The 17,362-nt window shown below is 38.8% G+C and overlaps 1 protein-coding gene across 1 annotated transcript; it reads left to right on the top strand.

The window, feature by feature from the left end:
- Nucleotides 1-7,678: 7,678 nt before the first annotated feature.
- Nucleotides 7,679-17,151, top strand: LOC150084128 (uncharacterized). Its single transcript, XM_090375049.1, has 2 exons — nt 7,679-7,787; nt 16,040-17,151. Exon 2 carries the CDS (start codon nt 16,066-16,068, stop codon nt 16,864-16,866), a length of 801 nt encoding a protein of 266 aa, XP_090231175.1. The 5' UTR covers nt 7,679-7,787; nt 16,040-16,065; the 3' UTR covers nt 16,867-17,151.
- The last annotated feature ends 211 nt before the right edge of the window (nt 17,152-17,362 follow it).

The following is a 17,362-nucleotide window of genomic DNA, read 5'->3' as shown; positions in this document are numbered from 1 at the left end:
CAACAACGAACCAACAATCTGAAAGTCAGATTTGTTTATTGAGGTTTGATATACAGAGAGGTAAGGGTAAAGGAGGCAAAGCACGATAAAAATATCAGACTAAAAGACCTTTCTTTAATATAAGAATCCCACATATGAACCAACATATGATCTGTCATCAAAAATATTCTCCAATTTCTTGGTTAATTGTTCCCTTAAACCGCATATCCATCGCGTTTGTATTGAGTTGAGTATATCCATCGAGTTGATATTCTCTAGAAAAGAAAATAATGGGGTTTAATCAGGCCAGTTGTTCTTGTAGTCGTTATAGAGTTTTAGGTGTATTACAGACTTAGACCATATTGTGCCCTATATATTATGTCAGTAAATTGTGCGTGTTCTGTGGTCGATTTGTCTATCTGCTGGACGATAAATTCGAGTTTCCTGGAGAAAATACTATATAACCCTCACCCGAGGCCGAATAATCCAGCCACATTTTGTGGAAAAGGCCTTTAAACAGTGACCCGAGTTTAAAGGCCTTTAAACTCGGGTCACTGATGGGATTCGAACTTGGGTATTTTCGACCCGTTGTGGGAAGGGCTGTGATTATACCTATTCTGCTATACGGAAGGGAAAACAGGCCAGTGGATGTGTCGATATTGCAGAGAAACTGTCTGACAACCTTAGCTGTATGGGCCAATCATTGTTTTGTTTGAATAAAGGGAAAGAATGATGAAAATATTAGATTGTTGGAGAAATGGCAGAATGATGCCTAATTATTCATGAACGGTTATTGTGAAAGGTGCTATCCTATACAACGATGTCAATGTCAATTTGCTCATCTTTGTTGAATATGGCTGCTACATCTCATTTATCAGCGCATTGGCACACATATATCCTTTTCTCATCGTTCCATAAACAGTACCTTGACTCACACTTAAACCTTGACGCGAGCAGATAAAGAGAGGGGATGTCGACATGTACAAAACCTGAATTTAATGCTCCCTGTATAAGTCGTATACTAACGATTCTTCTTGATACTGGATGCCCATTGAAAATAAAATCTTCCCGGATATGCATTGTATTAGACGTGGTGTAGCGGACAATTATCAGGTCTTCGTGTTCTGTTTCGAAACAGTGGCCCAGAACCTTGCGTCCATCCACTGGTGCCATCATCAACCAACATGAACAGCAATTTACTGGATCGATCATCCAGTCTCGCATAACTCGACCAACTGAGTCCTATTCAAACTCATCCATAGGCTGCTCGTAAACCTGAACCGGATATCCTAAAAGCCTTTTAATTGAAAATTTCACAACTCAATTCTTTTACAAATGTGTCGCAGTGACTACGCAAACTGTCGCTGACTCAAATAAATTTAGCGCCTGTTTAAATGATTGTCATATATCATCACGAGACACAAAATTTAGCTTGTCGAGTGCGGACGCCCGTCAATGAGCACCTCCAATAATGTGTAATATTCCAGTGCCATAGTTATACAATGGTTTCAGTTTGATACCTTCCGACGCAGATTAAAGTCATCTATCCAGATTTGTAAGCGATTCAAGAAAGAAGATATAAGGTCGCCCGTGCGAACTGCACCGCACCGCGTGGGAAAATTGTTCTAATGCTGAATCAAGACTATCCGCAGCAAAACCAAAACAAAAAGCCAGATTGAAATAACCCCCTTACTCCTCAAGGATAATAATTTGAAGTGTAATAGCCAAATCAAAATTATTAAAGCAGCACCTGCATCGAAATGCACAGCGTCAACTGCAAGAAAATTACCCAGCTTGATGATGATACAAAAAGACCTATCATCATTGAAATCTTATGTGGCAAAGAAAGAGAAGGAATTCGCAGAACAGATTCTGAAGGTGCATGAGGCTGATTCGAAGAGGAAACCAATATCACTCGGGCAAGCAACTAGGAATTATGTGAAGCCCTCAAGACAATTTCCAGCACCCTTCAACAATTACGTACCGAACGGTGTGGTTGCCCTCATAACCCCAGCCAGTCACAAAACGAGATGCAGCCACTCAAACAACACCCCAGGAGTGTGGTCAGCTGCCTATTCATAGCAGAAAGAAACACGAGAACTCCAGTAAAATAGCTAGGAAAAATGAAAGCGCCCTCGAAACTCTCCTAAAATATTCAGACTACTGTCTGTTTCTGAAATCTCTAGAGAAGCGGGAAGATGAGAAGATGAAAATAAAACGAATTGACAAACGGCTGCAGGACGCAATCGGAGCCAACCACGCCGTTAATAGCCCTAATAAGTTGCCACACTATCATGAAATAAACTAAGACGATCTACTTCATTACAACAGGCGTGACCAAGCTAAGGAACTGATGATCAATGACCAGAGAAGCCCATCGGAAAGCAAGGACCCCCCCATCCCATCTCTCCCTCCTCTAGAAGGCAACCGAGAAATTCCACCAACTCTAACTGACAAGAAACTATTAAAGACTAATCACCGTAGTAAACAGACAGTCGCCGAGAAATATGACATCTCTGTAGCGCTTACTAGAACCAAGATTTTCGTCTCCCGGTTTGGACCTTCTACACGTCCCGAATCCATTAAAAGAATGTTCAATGTGGAACCCAATATCCTAGTTGAAGTGAAACAGCTTAAAACTCGGCACACGGGCTACATCTCATTCCTAGTAATATGTTCAACCTCTGCTTACCAAATAGTTCTTGATCCTGACTTCTGGCCGCCAGGCATATTTATCAGACCTTTCTCCGAGGAAAAAAGACCATTCAGCTGGCAACCCCCAATTACTCGTCCTCTATGATAGCAATCACCGAGTCCAAAAACCCAACATTTATGTCCCACAGTCGGGGTTTTCTCGCAAAATGTGCGCAGTATTGTAAACAAATTAGCTCCTCTGCAGTCCCTCCTCCTTCTCGATGAATACGATATCATCCAGGAAACTTGGCTTAACTATGGAAGACAACTTATTCACATGGCCGCTCCCCACCGTTACAGAAGTATTTGCAATGGCAGGGACCACAGACGTGGAGGTGGCGTCTACACCTTGTTCAAAGACATCCACCATCTTGTGAGTGCACAACTCAGTGACTCGCCAGCATTTGAAGCCATCTCTACCATGTTTGTAGTCCATGGTGTGAAGACTCAGGTTGTAACTGTTTATTTACCTCCAGTTCGTAACCCCGACACAAGGGATGAACTTACTACCTGGATTATAACACACTTCAAGCCTCACACGTACACCTTCGTTTTAGGAGACTTCAACATGCCCTCCTCAAGGCATGATATGGCTATGAGTGACCTCGTGTGCTCCTTCTCATCTCTAGGCCTCTCTCTGACCCACACGCGACCTACAAGACGATATCAAAACCCCTATCCTCAGTTCCATAACCTGGACAATCTCACTCTCTCAACTTCGGTTTTTAAGTTCACCTCGGACCATCTTCCAATTGCCTTCGATTGAGAAAACCTTTGCTGTCCTCAACAACTAGGACAATATAACCATAACGAAACTGAACTGAGGATCTTCTCAATAAAGGATATAAATCCACATATCATCATACAAAGATTAAAATCTACAGACTGGAACCAAATTGTCGCTAGCCATCCTGGTCGAACGCTCACCAATTTAGCTGACTTGTTAAAAGACATCGCCAGTGAAGGGGCTTCTAAATCCGTCCACTTGCCCTCCAGGACCAACATCTGGTTCACCAGTGATGCGAAATGCGCCTTCATCAAGAAACAGAAACTATTCCGGAAATGGAAAAAGACGCAAGACCCACCCCACTACCAGCTCTATAAAAAACACAGAGCACATTTCCTACTCATACGGAGAAAAGCATAGAATGATTGAATCTCCTTCAGAATGAAACTAGAGAAAAGAATTTACAACAACAAGAACCAATGATTCTTCATGACAACCAACATCTCCCTCGAGTGTATCAAATCACTTGAAACCAAAACCCTGCCTGCTGCCCCCATTCCCTTAATAAAGGTTAATCAACATCAAACCAAACACTACTGGATAAAATAGCCATCTCCAAGGAACGCCTGATTGAAGTCATCAACAGTCTTCCCAACAAGTCCACCACTGGCCCTGATGGATTCCCTGTTTTTATGATCAAATTATGCAGTACATACATCATTGACCTTCTGCTTGATGCATACAACTCCATCCTCACAACAGAAGCTTATCCTTCCATCTGGAACACATATTATGTTTCTTCCATCCCAAGGAAGTCTAACCCAAAACCCAACGATTACAGACCAATTGCTGTAGGATGCACCTTTCTCAAAATCATGGAAAAAGTCATCCTTCCTGTCACCCATGGTTGTGTTTGGCCACAACCCTCCATACCTCCTAATATTGGACACACTTTTCAGAGTAGAACATACATTAAGCAACAAAGAACAACTTGATATTTTGTTTCTCGACATCAAGACGGCTTTTGACAATCTGCCCATCCATGCACTATGCGCCATACTGGGCGATTACTTCAAAATCTCTAGTCATCTATTAGATCTCCTTAAGAAGCTCTTATAGATCAGGACCCTATGGATAAGAGATCATAATCATCATCGTCAAATTATCTGCTCCAGAGGGCTCCCCCCCAAGAAGGGGTGTCCTCTCTGCCGCCCTCTTTGCCGCATCGTTAGAATCATTCCTTGCAAATCATGCTAACTTTACCACGTATAATCTCAAAATCTGTCATGCTCTCTAATCTAAATATGTTACCTTGGAAGTATCATATAATCTCCAGGAACCTCGTGATCTTCGCCCAGCTTCTCTCCGGAAAATTAAGCTCTCCTGATATCTGGGATATCATTGCTAGACCGTCAGATCGTAATAGAACTCCTACCAACGCACTGCCATTCAGATCCAAGCTGCGCAGCATGACCTCCCTGGATAGCATGTTTCCATTTAATTCCATGGAAATATTTAACAGGTTATCTATCCATTGACTGTCAGAAGCTCTGCAAGGGCAAAACACACAGATCTGCTTCTCTGGCAGATATGTATGCCCTGGTCAAATTGTAGATGATATAACTTCTGGGATGCTACATTGTCCACTTATTTGTTATATTTATGTACTCAGATGCTATTTTAGGCCATGTATTGTATCAACTCGTTTGAGTACTCTGTACATAGATTGTAAACTGTATGGCAATATTTATTTATTCATTATTATCACGTAACCCGTGTCCTCTAGCTGGACAGCTGTAAAGGGACATTTCTTTGGAAATAAATTGATATTAATAATAATAATAATGTATTCACAAAAGTTCCATAAACTCTTTTAAAGGAGATGGTTTTTCAGTCTGAGTATATTATACTTTCTTAAACATAATTAGGCATAGTTAGATTTTTATTTTCAAAGACTAAAAAACAGAGTGGCATTACTTATCGTTCTATCATTTTCGATTAACTTTTTCATTAGCATAAAACGACATATCTTACTTTACTACTGCATTTATTTCAAACATAAAATCTGCATACAGTATAACAACGGAAAAAAATTCATAAATAACTAAAAATTCTCATTTAAAAATTTCTAAGCTCATTTTCATTTAAATTGTTAGTACATAGAATATTCTTTCTACAACCAAAATCAATTACTTGCCTGAATATTGCAACTGGAAAGAATTTGACATCGAACTCGCTAATTCGCAGAACAAGAATATATATTTGTAGGCCATAACCAGTTTGCGCTCTGTGGTTGCTTGTCCAGTATACGCCTCTTTCCCTGTGATATCTAAATAGGTGATTGAACCGAGACGTGGAGCTCCTTCTAGTAGAGATGACACTTGCATTTGTGTACATCTTGTTACTAGGTAACAGTAATTGATTTATTAGAAAACTCGTGGATATTTAATGAAGATCAAATGTCAACAAGTGCTATCTTTTCTGTTTGTCTCTGAAAATGACTGGTCATAATACACATAAGTGAATACAGCCCTCCAGTTAAAGTAGACATAGTGACAGATATTGATGGACGATGAAATCATATTCTGAAAATAATACTTTCAAAATAGCCACGAACGAATAGAATTTTCGTGAGGATTTGCTTACAGTCTATTCACTATGAACTTGACTCCAAAAGTAATATCTCACATATTTTAACGAGACAGCGTTAAACCTACATCATCGTTACTCATGCGCCGTATAGATACAACCTTCCCGCTTCTAATTGTGTTAAAGGCGGGATGGCATTCAGCAAGGACAGATGTCACAGGTGAAAAAGTGAGGACTATCATTATAGCCGAAGAAGCACACGCGTAAGAAAACTGTCACGTTGGTACTACGCTCGCTAGCCAAATATTAGAAACCTTCATTCAATATCTAGTACGGCTACCTAATTACAGCCCCTACACGTCGTGCTATGGATTTCACCGGGTGTCTTAAGAAGCATAGTTCAAGGTTTGACCATTCTTCCATCAGGATATTTGTTAGTTGATCTATTTTGGTCGATAGAGAATTGCGAAGCCGGACTCCCCTTTCCAACATATCAAAAATTCTGAATTCGATTTAGATTTTGAGAGGCCAGGATAGATGTTAGAAATCTTTGGAGTGTTCCTCGAACCATTCAGATGCAATTTTTGCAAAGTAGATGGTTACGTTTTCGTCTTGAAACAATCCATCGTAATCCGAGTACAAATTGAACCTCTGCAAGGTAAAGTTGGGGAGATACAGTACATACCTCATACCATGATATCGAGACTCATCAGACAACATGATTTTTCCATTATTCCACAGTCCAGTCTTGGCGATATCGTTCCACTCCAAATCTTTCGATTTTTTAAAGAATGAAGTGATTTCGTATAGACACACGACTATAAATTCCCAAATCTTTGTGGCATAGCAAATGACTTCTTTGAGTACCGACTTTCTGCCTTATTTCTTTCTTTTAGATTTGCATCTCCTTTCGTCATTGCATATGTACTTTTGACATAGTTGCTTTTGACACGGTAGTGATTTTCTTTGTCTTCTGAACTGTGGCTCTCACTAAATGTGCTCCAACAATAACACCTTTCTGATAATTGGAAAGATCACATATCTTTCTCATGACTGACTAAGAAGCCCTAAGAAAGGACGTCTTAATCGCTAACTACAAATTTCTGGGTACATCATGTGACAATTTATATTTGCGTAATGTACGTTTGAAACAATCCACCGAGAAGCATGTTGGGCCTGTCATGCAAAGACAGGGTTAGAAATGAGTAATTACGTAAAAGAACTGGTACAAAGGACGTTATAGTGGAAGCAAAACATCTACAGTGGACATGGGCAGGTCATATCATGAAAAAATAAGATAGATGAAGTAAAGCTGCAACTCAATGGATACCACTGGAAGGACATAGAAACTGAGGTCGACAAAAAAGGAGATGGTGCGACGAGTTGAAGGAGTTTGCAGGAGGAAACTGGCCAACCACGACAGAAAAAGATGGAAGATTCTGAGAGATGCCTTTACCCATCAGTGGGACATTAATGGCTAAGAATAAGATGTACATTTAATGGTCTATTGACGCCAATTGTAAATTTCTTCTAATTGGTTGAAAGCTTGCGCACAACAGCGAAACAATTTACCAATGCAAAGTGTGCGGTGGGAATGGGACAAACACAAATAAGCGGAGAAAATTTCCATTGTGCCTCTATTCATTATTCAAAATTTTTCCTAAAGGTTTCCACTAGAGGGCGAGCCATATATATATTGTGGGCCAACAGTTGAGAAAATTTCGCTCCAAGGCGATTTTAGATTCAACCACAGAGTACTGCTCTGCGGTTACAGCGAACTTGTGAAGTAGATTTTCAGGTATGTTTCTGATTATTGTACTAGTCGGGTATTAACTGTGGGTTAGTTGTAAGTTTCTATTAGCCAGTTAAATCAATATTTCAGTGTTTTGCTTATTTGTCTGTAATTGTCATTTTCTGTATGGTCCCACTTCGCACACTACCCATTCTGTTCGCAAGATCGCATTTTCCCAGGACATGCCATAAATTTGAAGTTGGCTTCGTGTCAATGCATTATATGCATAAAAATCTAAATGATATCGTTGTACCAGTTTCAATATGGGTAGTCATTGACATTAAATTTTAAGGAAAAATACAAAAATAAACTTTGATGCGCGTTTTCAATTTCAATTCAGTAAAAGCTAAAAATATTTTCTCATTAAAATAAGACACGGGTTTAAAGGATTAAATAAACGCCACGCGAGTGTCCTCGTTATAGTGATCGGGGGTGGTTGAGGGCTGTTAAGTTTAATCATAAGTTTAACTATTCAAATTGATTCTAGTATCTTTGATATATTTTTCCTACTATTCTTAAGTACCGAAAAAAACTTGTTGCCACTATTTCATGGGGCATCAGGAGTATAAAGATTGTCATCTTTATTCAATAATCTAATAAATATAACCTCAAGTAGACAAAGTTTCATTTTATTGAACAGGATTTGAGCTATGTAGTCTTATTTGAAAGTAGAATGGATTCTTCTTAAATTCCGTCAGAGGAATTCTTTTAAGGATTCTTTCGGATTTCTAAATTTTCGAAATTTAGGAATATCGACTTCCCCTTGAGTTATTCCACATTGGTTGCATAGCAAATTGACTTGTAAAACTCATGTACAAGCATAATGCGCAGGGAAGATCCCGCATTATTACATGAGCTGGTGCGCTGAGAAACAGTGGAAGAGCCAACCATCCCCAAATGGCCAATGAAACGTATTCAAACAACTTGAGCGGTATTCCTTCTAATTAATAAAATTAAGAATAGTGGCTCAATTTTATTTCCTTTTAATGGAACCTGAGTGTTTGGGAATGCAAAAAATCCCGACCACTAAGTATACCTTATCCCCCTTCCCCTCTTTCTTTACTGTTATTTCAGTAAAATAAAACTGCAAATGTTTGACACAAATTTCAGATTACAATTTCACTTTTACAATAAAAGTGTACTAATAAGGTACGTTAACGTTCTTTTCAATTATTTTATGAGTTAGTGATATAAAAAATGAAACTTCTTTCAGGATCTCTTTAAACATAGCTCCAAGTTAAACCTGTTCGCATATCTTAACGATTTCTTTTATTACCCTCTCGCTCTGAAGATGATCGTATTTCACTTCGAAGGCGTAACATTCGAAGGAAATTTGCACGGAAACCTTAACGGAACTTTATTTACTGGAAAGAATATATGTAAGTCCCTTCGGTACCAGTGGAATGTTCTGTTATTGATTTATTTTATCGTACATATTGCAGTATAATTTGTACCCTAAAAATTAATGTAATGATCCTCCTGAAGCCAATATTTCTCAGGAGAACATGAGAAATATTGGCTTCAGGGGATCATTTAATTACTAAGTTAACTATTAAAGCATTTCAAAAAAAGGTAGCCTTCAAAGGTAGCTCTCAAATGTAGCCTTCTGTTTACTCTTAAACTATGGGAATAAATGAATTAATCATAGTGTACTGTCTCAGGTTCTGCACTTGATAATTTGGAACATTTTGTGGTAGGTATGAGTCCATTTACTTCGCTGTGACAGAACTGTTTAAAAATGTTTGAGTAATACCGTTATTAAAATTGAAAATTGTCCACTTTAGTTTATCTTTCAAAAGATTTATTGCAGATCGGTTTGTGCTCTGCGACATGGCTGGCATTTCTCGCTAGTCATTCTGTTGTATGGACATTGCAATCCTGCTTAATTCGAATATCATCTCTCACGACAACGTTTTTCTTCAGATTTTTAAATATTTCACCACCACAACTTCATTTCCAAATTTCTTTTAAAACGAAGGTAGAAAGGAAAATCCACGAGTGAAAATAAAACCTACCTCCATAAATTCTACCTCTGGTATGGTTCTATTAAGTTTGTCTAAGGCTAAACTCAATTTGTGACCTCTATGGTTCAAAGTACATAATCTCCCAACGAATCATTCCTGTCAGATCAATTCCCCCCCGGTGTTAGTACGTATTTTTTCCTTCACTTTGTGTTAACAGAAATTATGAAATGAATTCTGTTGAAAGACCTAATCTCTAGATTATTGCAATGACAGGTTGCCAACAAAACTTATGCACACAATTAGCGAGATTAATGGTATGAAATACGTGATACGTATATTATGGCCAGAATTGATTTTTTTGATCATTCGGCTTTTTTTTATGAAAGTAACTTCTCTCAAAATGAGACAAGCCGATTTTTTTCCATCTCCATGATTGGGTAGTTAAGTAAGTTGGTTAGCTACCATTCAAAAAACAAAATAGTTGTCTTGCATTCATTTTTTAACATTGCAGCGGTTGATCTGCTAAAATGTTTGAACACTAAAGACAATTCAAAATATTTAGGAATTCTTTCCCTCAGTAATGAAAGTTTTCTGGTCATAATCGAAGCTCTCAGAATCCCAATGAAAAATTCGATAACGAGGCTATATTTGTTTTTAAAAAAAAAACAGTAAATAGAGGAAAGCATTGAGCTATGACAGCAGTATTATAATAGCGTGCATTCAATTTTAAATATTTCTCCATTGGAGCATTGCTTTTTATGCATTGCCGATGAAACGAGTTCCATCGGTATTGTACTATAAAAAGACCAGATTGGTTGTTACTGTGGAATCCGGGCACAAAGGACAAAGACAGAATCTGGTAAAATGCGTGGATGATTAAATCATCAGGGAATACAGCAGCATACACTAAGTATAAACTAGTATCAATCAAATCAGGATTAGGAAGCTAAAGCAATTTACTGAACTGTTGGCTAAAGGGTAGGGGTAGTTCTCACATAAGAAAAACAAACCGGTAAAGGTTTGTTTTTCTTATGTGAGAACATCTTTGGAGTTGGGGAAATTCCTTACAGGTTGTAAATATACAAAGGGCGAAGTACACTGCTAGACAAAATTAACAGGACAAAATGCTTTTCATGAATATTTTAATGTGAACAGTGTCGCCAAAGGCGAATGATTGATAAAATAGGCATCCTTGCTTACAACAGAAATCAGAGCATCCAATAGAAATTGATCTACTACCTTACAAATCTGCACATTAATGCAAATTATTCATGCCTATAAAAACACTGGTACTCAGGCTGGCAAGTCATCTTTTGATGATTCTTTGAGATGGTAAGCCGTTTGGTGACTTGGAGCCCGACTGTCACAGGCGGAGGAGGCATGGTGGCTTAATGTGTCATGCGGTGCCTCTCGGCACTATGAAAGCAGTTTCAGGAGACAGGAGCCATTATATCAAGAGCTGGCCAAGGTCGCCCGAAGGTGCGTTACCAGAACAGACTGCTATCTGGCTTTAATAGCAGGACAGAACCCTACAATGTGCCGTCTTCAACTCTAGAGGCTGCCGAGGTCCAAGTGAAAACATTTCCAACCGGATTGTGTTAAGAAGCTAAATTCAAGTGGGATCTATGCAAGTAAAGCAGTGGCGTGTATCCCATTAACCCCAAACCACCGCTGAGCTCTGGTCATTCATACCCAATTTAAAACATACCCAATTTATTAGGGCTCCAAGGCGCCTTGGCCTTGGAGCCCTAATAAATTGGGTATGTTTCTGTTCTCGAAGTCCCGTTTTAGCCTAGAAACAGATTATAGATGTTATTTCATATGCAGAAACGAGGAATGCGATACCATCCTTGCAACATCAGAGGGACACTTACGATGGTGGCGGTGTTCTCGTTTGGGGCAGACTAACGATCAACGGCCGCGCCCTTTCATGTTTTTGATAGGGTATTGTAACTGCATAGATGTAACCGGAACAGATCCTCGAACCCTATGTGCGATGTTTTAGGGGGTTGACCCAGATTTTCTTTTGAATCACAGCAACTCCACTGCACAAAGCTCAAGTGGTGGAGAAATCTGGAAATTGAAGATATCCAATGACATGCTGTTGCCAGCATGTCAGCAGAATTAAATCCGATCGAATATGCGGAACGCCCTCGGTTGCGCATTGCACACCGGCAACCAACTTCTCGGTCACTTAGTAAGCTAAGGTTAGAAGAATGGGATTTGTTGCCACAGAACCTTATAAACATCCTTATATCGAGCATTGTTCAGAGCTGTGAGGACTTTAGTCGTTGGAGAGGATCATACAACCTGTTGATGTTGACAATGTTTTCGAGCATCTTGTATCGACTTCTGTTACGTGTGATGTTTTGGTAATTTTTATATCAACCTTATAAATGTCCCTTATACCTTGTCCGAAGTTTCTAATTGGCTCCTCATTTCATCGTTATTTTGTGCTACACCAACAAACCAAATTTTGTCCAGCTTCATCGTGTAAGACAGTCTTACAAATTAAATTAAATGTCTATATAATTAATGATAGAATGCTAGATAGAGTGATATTATAGACCTTACAAGAAAACACTTAAAGTCACAAATATTTTTTTAAGATAGTGGGTCTCCCGCTAATGGAATTTAAGTAAGTGGAGTCTATGGTTAATGTAAAAGCAGATATACCGTGGAAATAAACATTATAAAGAGTTTTGAATCAGTGCCCACACCGGAAACAGCAAGCGAAGATAGCAAGACGGAACAGTGGGGGGTCAACTGTTAGTATGGCAAAAGGGACGGATTGCTCCAGAGATGACAATAGGGGTACCAGCGGGGGCGCTCTTGTTTACTGCAAACAGAGCGGGCGTGGCGAGACGAATCAAGTAAATGGACGCAGGTGCTTCCTGGATGATACTGAGCTCCGAAATTTCGATCACCTTCCAGAATATTCGAGAATTCTCTGAAACGGAAGCCCTCTCTACACCGGAAGGGGCTCGACCATCGTGTCATGGGTCATAGGCAAATGAGAATGGAGACGATGATGGTCAGATAGAAGTGATTGGTTGAGGAAAGGAGGGGCGTTACGAAATTTTGGGAAATAAAAGGGGAAGAGCGCGCGCAAAAAGGAAGTTGTGATAAAGTTTTTCTTTGGAGATGATAAAGTTTTTCGATATGTGAAAGTTTTTCTTTGGAGATGATAACGTTTTTCGGGAGTGATGAAGTTTCTTTGGAGAGCGAAAAGGGTGTTTTTGGAAAGATAGGCCCAGGAAACATCCCCGGAAGCGATCCACCAGTAGAACCAGTTATGGTGAGTTCACTAAATTCTGATGGCTTTAACAAAGTGTAGATAAGTTACGGAAAGGGGAACTTTCTCGAGATGAAACATTGAAGTCCGAAAGCGTCCACCGAGAAATATATTTGAAAGGAGGACAGCGAGATAATGCTAACAGAAGAACACCGTACCGTCCTGTAGAAATAAAGTGATGGGAAGCGACTCACATCGAATCCGGCACAGCAAAGTAGGATACGACACCAGGATGATCGGCGAAGCGAATAGTGTCCCTGGCAGAAGTTAGCATTCCGGAATCGGAGAAGAACGTTCCCAAACCAATGGAGGACCCGATGCAGAGCAGAAAGTCACTGGCCACACGTTGTATTAGCGGTAAGATCCAAATCCCCAGAAGTAAGTGGTTAAACAACGAAGTTACCTCTATGTAATTGCAAAGGACTGCAGGGAAGATAGATAAATATTAAGGGAGATTTAGGGAAGCATACAGTTAAGAGTTAAGTTAAGGTATAGTTAAGTAAGGAAATATCATAGAGATAGTTTAATGAAGGATGGTTTACAGTTATGATTTATTTACTGATTAATTAATGGAGGAAAAGTAATAATTTTGGACGGGTTAGCCTATAGAGCAGGTAGAGTTGTATGTTACTTATATAATGTCACTGATGTAGAGAAATTAGTCGCTAAATGCTGGAGTTTACCTGAGGGAATGAAGAAATAAATAAACTAATGTATATTTCATTAACATGTAAATTTAATGTGTTGGGGTGAGAATAGAATAGTTTGTAAAGTGGACATTAAATTCCAGAAGAATTGTATCAACCATGAAGAAGAATGTAGGATTGTGCTAGATAGGTATGAAAAATAAATAAATAAATAGATAAATAATAAATGTCAATTGTAATTAAGAAAGAGTTAAATTAAACTGATTGTACGAGATGTTAGTGGGCCTATAGTAAGAAGATGATGGATGGGAGAGCCTAATGACCAGGGACGTGATCCATGCCCTGTACCTATATATGAAGTGAATAATGTGTAATGATTTGTCTTATCTTTTATTTGTAAGTATGTATAATAAACTGATTGTATTTCACTTAATGCAAATAGTGTTTAGCCATTTCTGAACTCACAGCAAAATCCATAGGAGGAGTGATCTAATATAGGAACTCCCTCAGAACCGGAATTCTTCTGTGAGATAAGAAGTCATATGCAAAGTGGGGATTTAAGAATAAATATAAATAATAATATAAACAAAAAAAAATAGAAAGAAAAAAAATAAAAATATATAAGAAGGAACCCCACCCCCACAATCGCAAGCTGTATGAGTTTCACCAGGTTTTCTGTATTCTATATAATTCTTTCGAACAGTGTATTAATTAAAATTAATGTAATTTTTGCTAATTTTAAATATTGTCGTTGAGTCATGATGTTACCAGCTTAGCCATTAATACTATTTTTTTTCATCCAAGTGTGTGCTATGTGTTTTTATATAATAAGCCCGATTTCGGGCAGTCAATCAGTGAAGTAACTGCTTAAGCTTTTTAGCAAGAAAGTTATGAGTGTTGCCGGACAGTGGGATTAGTAATTTGTTTCAACAATTTATGCATTTAAACTGTTTGGTGTCTCCCTGAACCCCCCCCGCTCAATGCCTCCGAAGCATGAACACTGCTAAGCTAGTAAAAAGTTAAGGTTTCGTATTTAGTGTGTGGTATTTTTTGTATGGTTGTCCTCTTAAACTCGCGTGCAACAGTCACCTGAAGAGCTGCTGGCTAGTTCTGTTTTTGCCACCAGAAGGCAAGCAGTCAACTCTTTATTGGGTTTTAAACAGCAAGCCATTGATAAGTAACAGGAAGACATTCAGGTGTGCAAAATTTCCACAACTGGATAAGAGGAATGACCTGGCTCTTACTTCGTAAGTCTAGCAAGTTTTGTTGCTGTCTGCATATGGCCAACAGATCTCAAATAATTAGCTTGGTGTAAACGATGTACATTTAATATGCTGTTGTAGATCTCATCCTTGGAGTATTATGGCGGTGGAAAAGCTATGCATTCGCCACTGAGCCGGAACCAAAGGTTTCTAAGAGCAATAGTTGAAATGCAGTCTATCTCAGATCGAGGCGTGTATGTTGGTAAGAGTGGATCTTTATCCTGAAAACATCAGCGAAGTAAACTACAGAATAAAAGTAACTTAAGCGATTTACGGACTCATGATCAAAATAACCGCAGCGCTTATTTGAAACGTTTCGAGATCCAATCGTATGTAAACCACACTTTCACGCATGCAAGTGTGGTTTACATTTAAAACTGACTGAAATTACAGACTCCTCGCGGATAGCATAGTGGTATTAATCACCATAAGTCTGTTCTCCCTCTTAACGTTAAGATCCTTATTCTTCTGATTAAGACAATCCTCATGGAATGAACTGAGTTTGGGCTGAATCTATGATCAGACATACTGGCCTTTACACTATATTTGATTTGAAGACCGAACACGGTTCTTCTCTCAGTGAGTTACTATACAGTGGACTGCTATTGGGCTGAAAATAAGTGGTATGTGGCATGCGTTTTTCTCCAGGAAACTTTTTTCATACAGAAAGCAACAAATTGAACACAGAACACACGCAATTCGTCGACATTATATACGGAGCAATATGGTCCAAGTTGCTGATGCATTCAACCAACCTTATAGTTTAATATACTCATGATTTTTGCTGCTAATTACAGCCATACTTGCAGACCAATGACAAAAGTATAACTCCTTTCAGAGGATTCTCAAATATACCTATAATTTTCCTCATAAATTAAAACCCTTTCCTTTTCAATAATCTAATGATAAGTAATTCCATTATTTCGAAATAAATTTAACTGAATAGTAGGATTACAAACTTGGGAAGAGGCGAGATTCAAACCAACAAGCAAATTTGTAGTAATTAGTCTGATATTAACAGTTTATTCATTAATGTATTAAGCTTTTAATTTAAAGTGCTTAACTTTCTTTTCCTTGTTTTTTCTCCTAGTTGACTGCAATTCCAGAAATGGTAATATGGAGCACGAAGTGCCCCTCCCAACTGTACCAACTGAAAAGGTTAAACTATCTCTTGCGGTGCGTCGAAAGGCTGCCCGAAAACTGGCGCCGCTACTAATAGAAAACAGAAAAACAGCGGAAAGCGAAAGACCCGAGGCTTCCTCGCAGAGTCAAGATAATGGAACGCAATGCGAAACTTCCACAGAACCACGAGCACCGAAGAATAAATCTGATATTCAGAGTTTTAACAAATATCTTCCATGTTCGATCTTACTGCCTTCTGTTCTAGTATCTCCACTCTCGATCACCTCATCAGCGTGTCAATGTTCCAACGTATTTAGCAGTGTCAGATCTTCGCACGAATATCCGTGTTATTACCTCATGCATCAACAGGTCTATACTGCACAGCCAGCGATATTCCCAACTCCATCGCCTTTACCACAAAGATCCAGCGGTGGTTACGATCACTCTCTTTATCCACATAAACAGTGTAGGAAAATAGCTGGTGAGATAGCCCCTCATTCGAGAAAAGGTCCTGGCACTCCAAAATTCCCTAAATATCACAAGGAGTGTTCTGCAGCGAAGAGTCACCAACGTTACAAGCCCTCTTTTCACCACACTGCACAGTCCGAATCGCATTCCAGTACCAAAAGCAAGGGTTGCAATCAGTCTTCGGATTTCAACTTGAAACCAGTTCACTGGATGTCTGTGCCTGTCGTCGGTTATCGTTCCACAGCCTGCGTGAGTTGTGCTGCACCACAGTTCTATTCGAGCTCAGTTCCGACTTTAAGGAGTAATGAGATGTTTATTGGTTTTTAGAGTTCGTGTTCCTGTCTTTGTGTCATCTGCTTTGTGACAGCGAAAACATCTTCCAATTGGGAAGAGAATTTATCTTTATTGTTCAGAATACTTGATGACCATTTTGCTTTGTATTTCGAAATGTTTGTTTTCGTTACCCTAAATGACATGTTAACTCAGTACTAACCGTACCCATTTTGATCATGCTGATTGTTTTATTGCTGTGTGACTGTAGTCAATGTTTTATTTAACAAGAAAAAAGTAATAATAAGCTAGTTATGTTAAAATAAAGAAACTTTGCATCAAGCATATTATTAAATTTTTCTAAGTTTTAAAATAAGTATTTGAAAAGTTTTAGAGCCCTTACATTAGAAAATTGGTGACATTTTATTCTGTATTTAAAATAAATTAGTCGCCACAATGGTGAAGAATTCTTGGATTAAATACTTTGCATTCGACACACACCAAAGTTAGCCTCATGCAATTTTAGCTGGAACTTAATGCCAATCTTCGTATA

Source organism: Mastigoproctus giganteus, chromosome 6 (assembly GCF_048544385.1).
Source record: "Mastigoproctus giganteus isolate SK-2022 chromosome 6, ASM4854438v1, whole genome shotgun sequence".
Taxonomy (NCBI): domain Eukaryota; kingdom Metazoa; phylum Arthropoda; class Arachnida; order Uropygi; family Thelyphonidae; genus Mastigoproctus; species Mastigoproctus giganteus.
The sequence above is the reverse complement of the archived record's forward strand: the minus strand, read 5'-3'. Positions and strand labels throughout refer to the sequence as shown.

Coding starts and splice junctions, on each gene's coding strand:
- LOC150084128 (XM_090375049.1), top strand. CDS start 16,066: ATGGAGCACGAAGTGCCCCTCCCAACTGTACCAACTGAAAAGGTTAAA.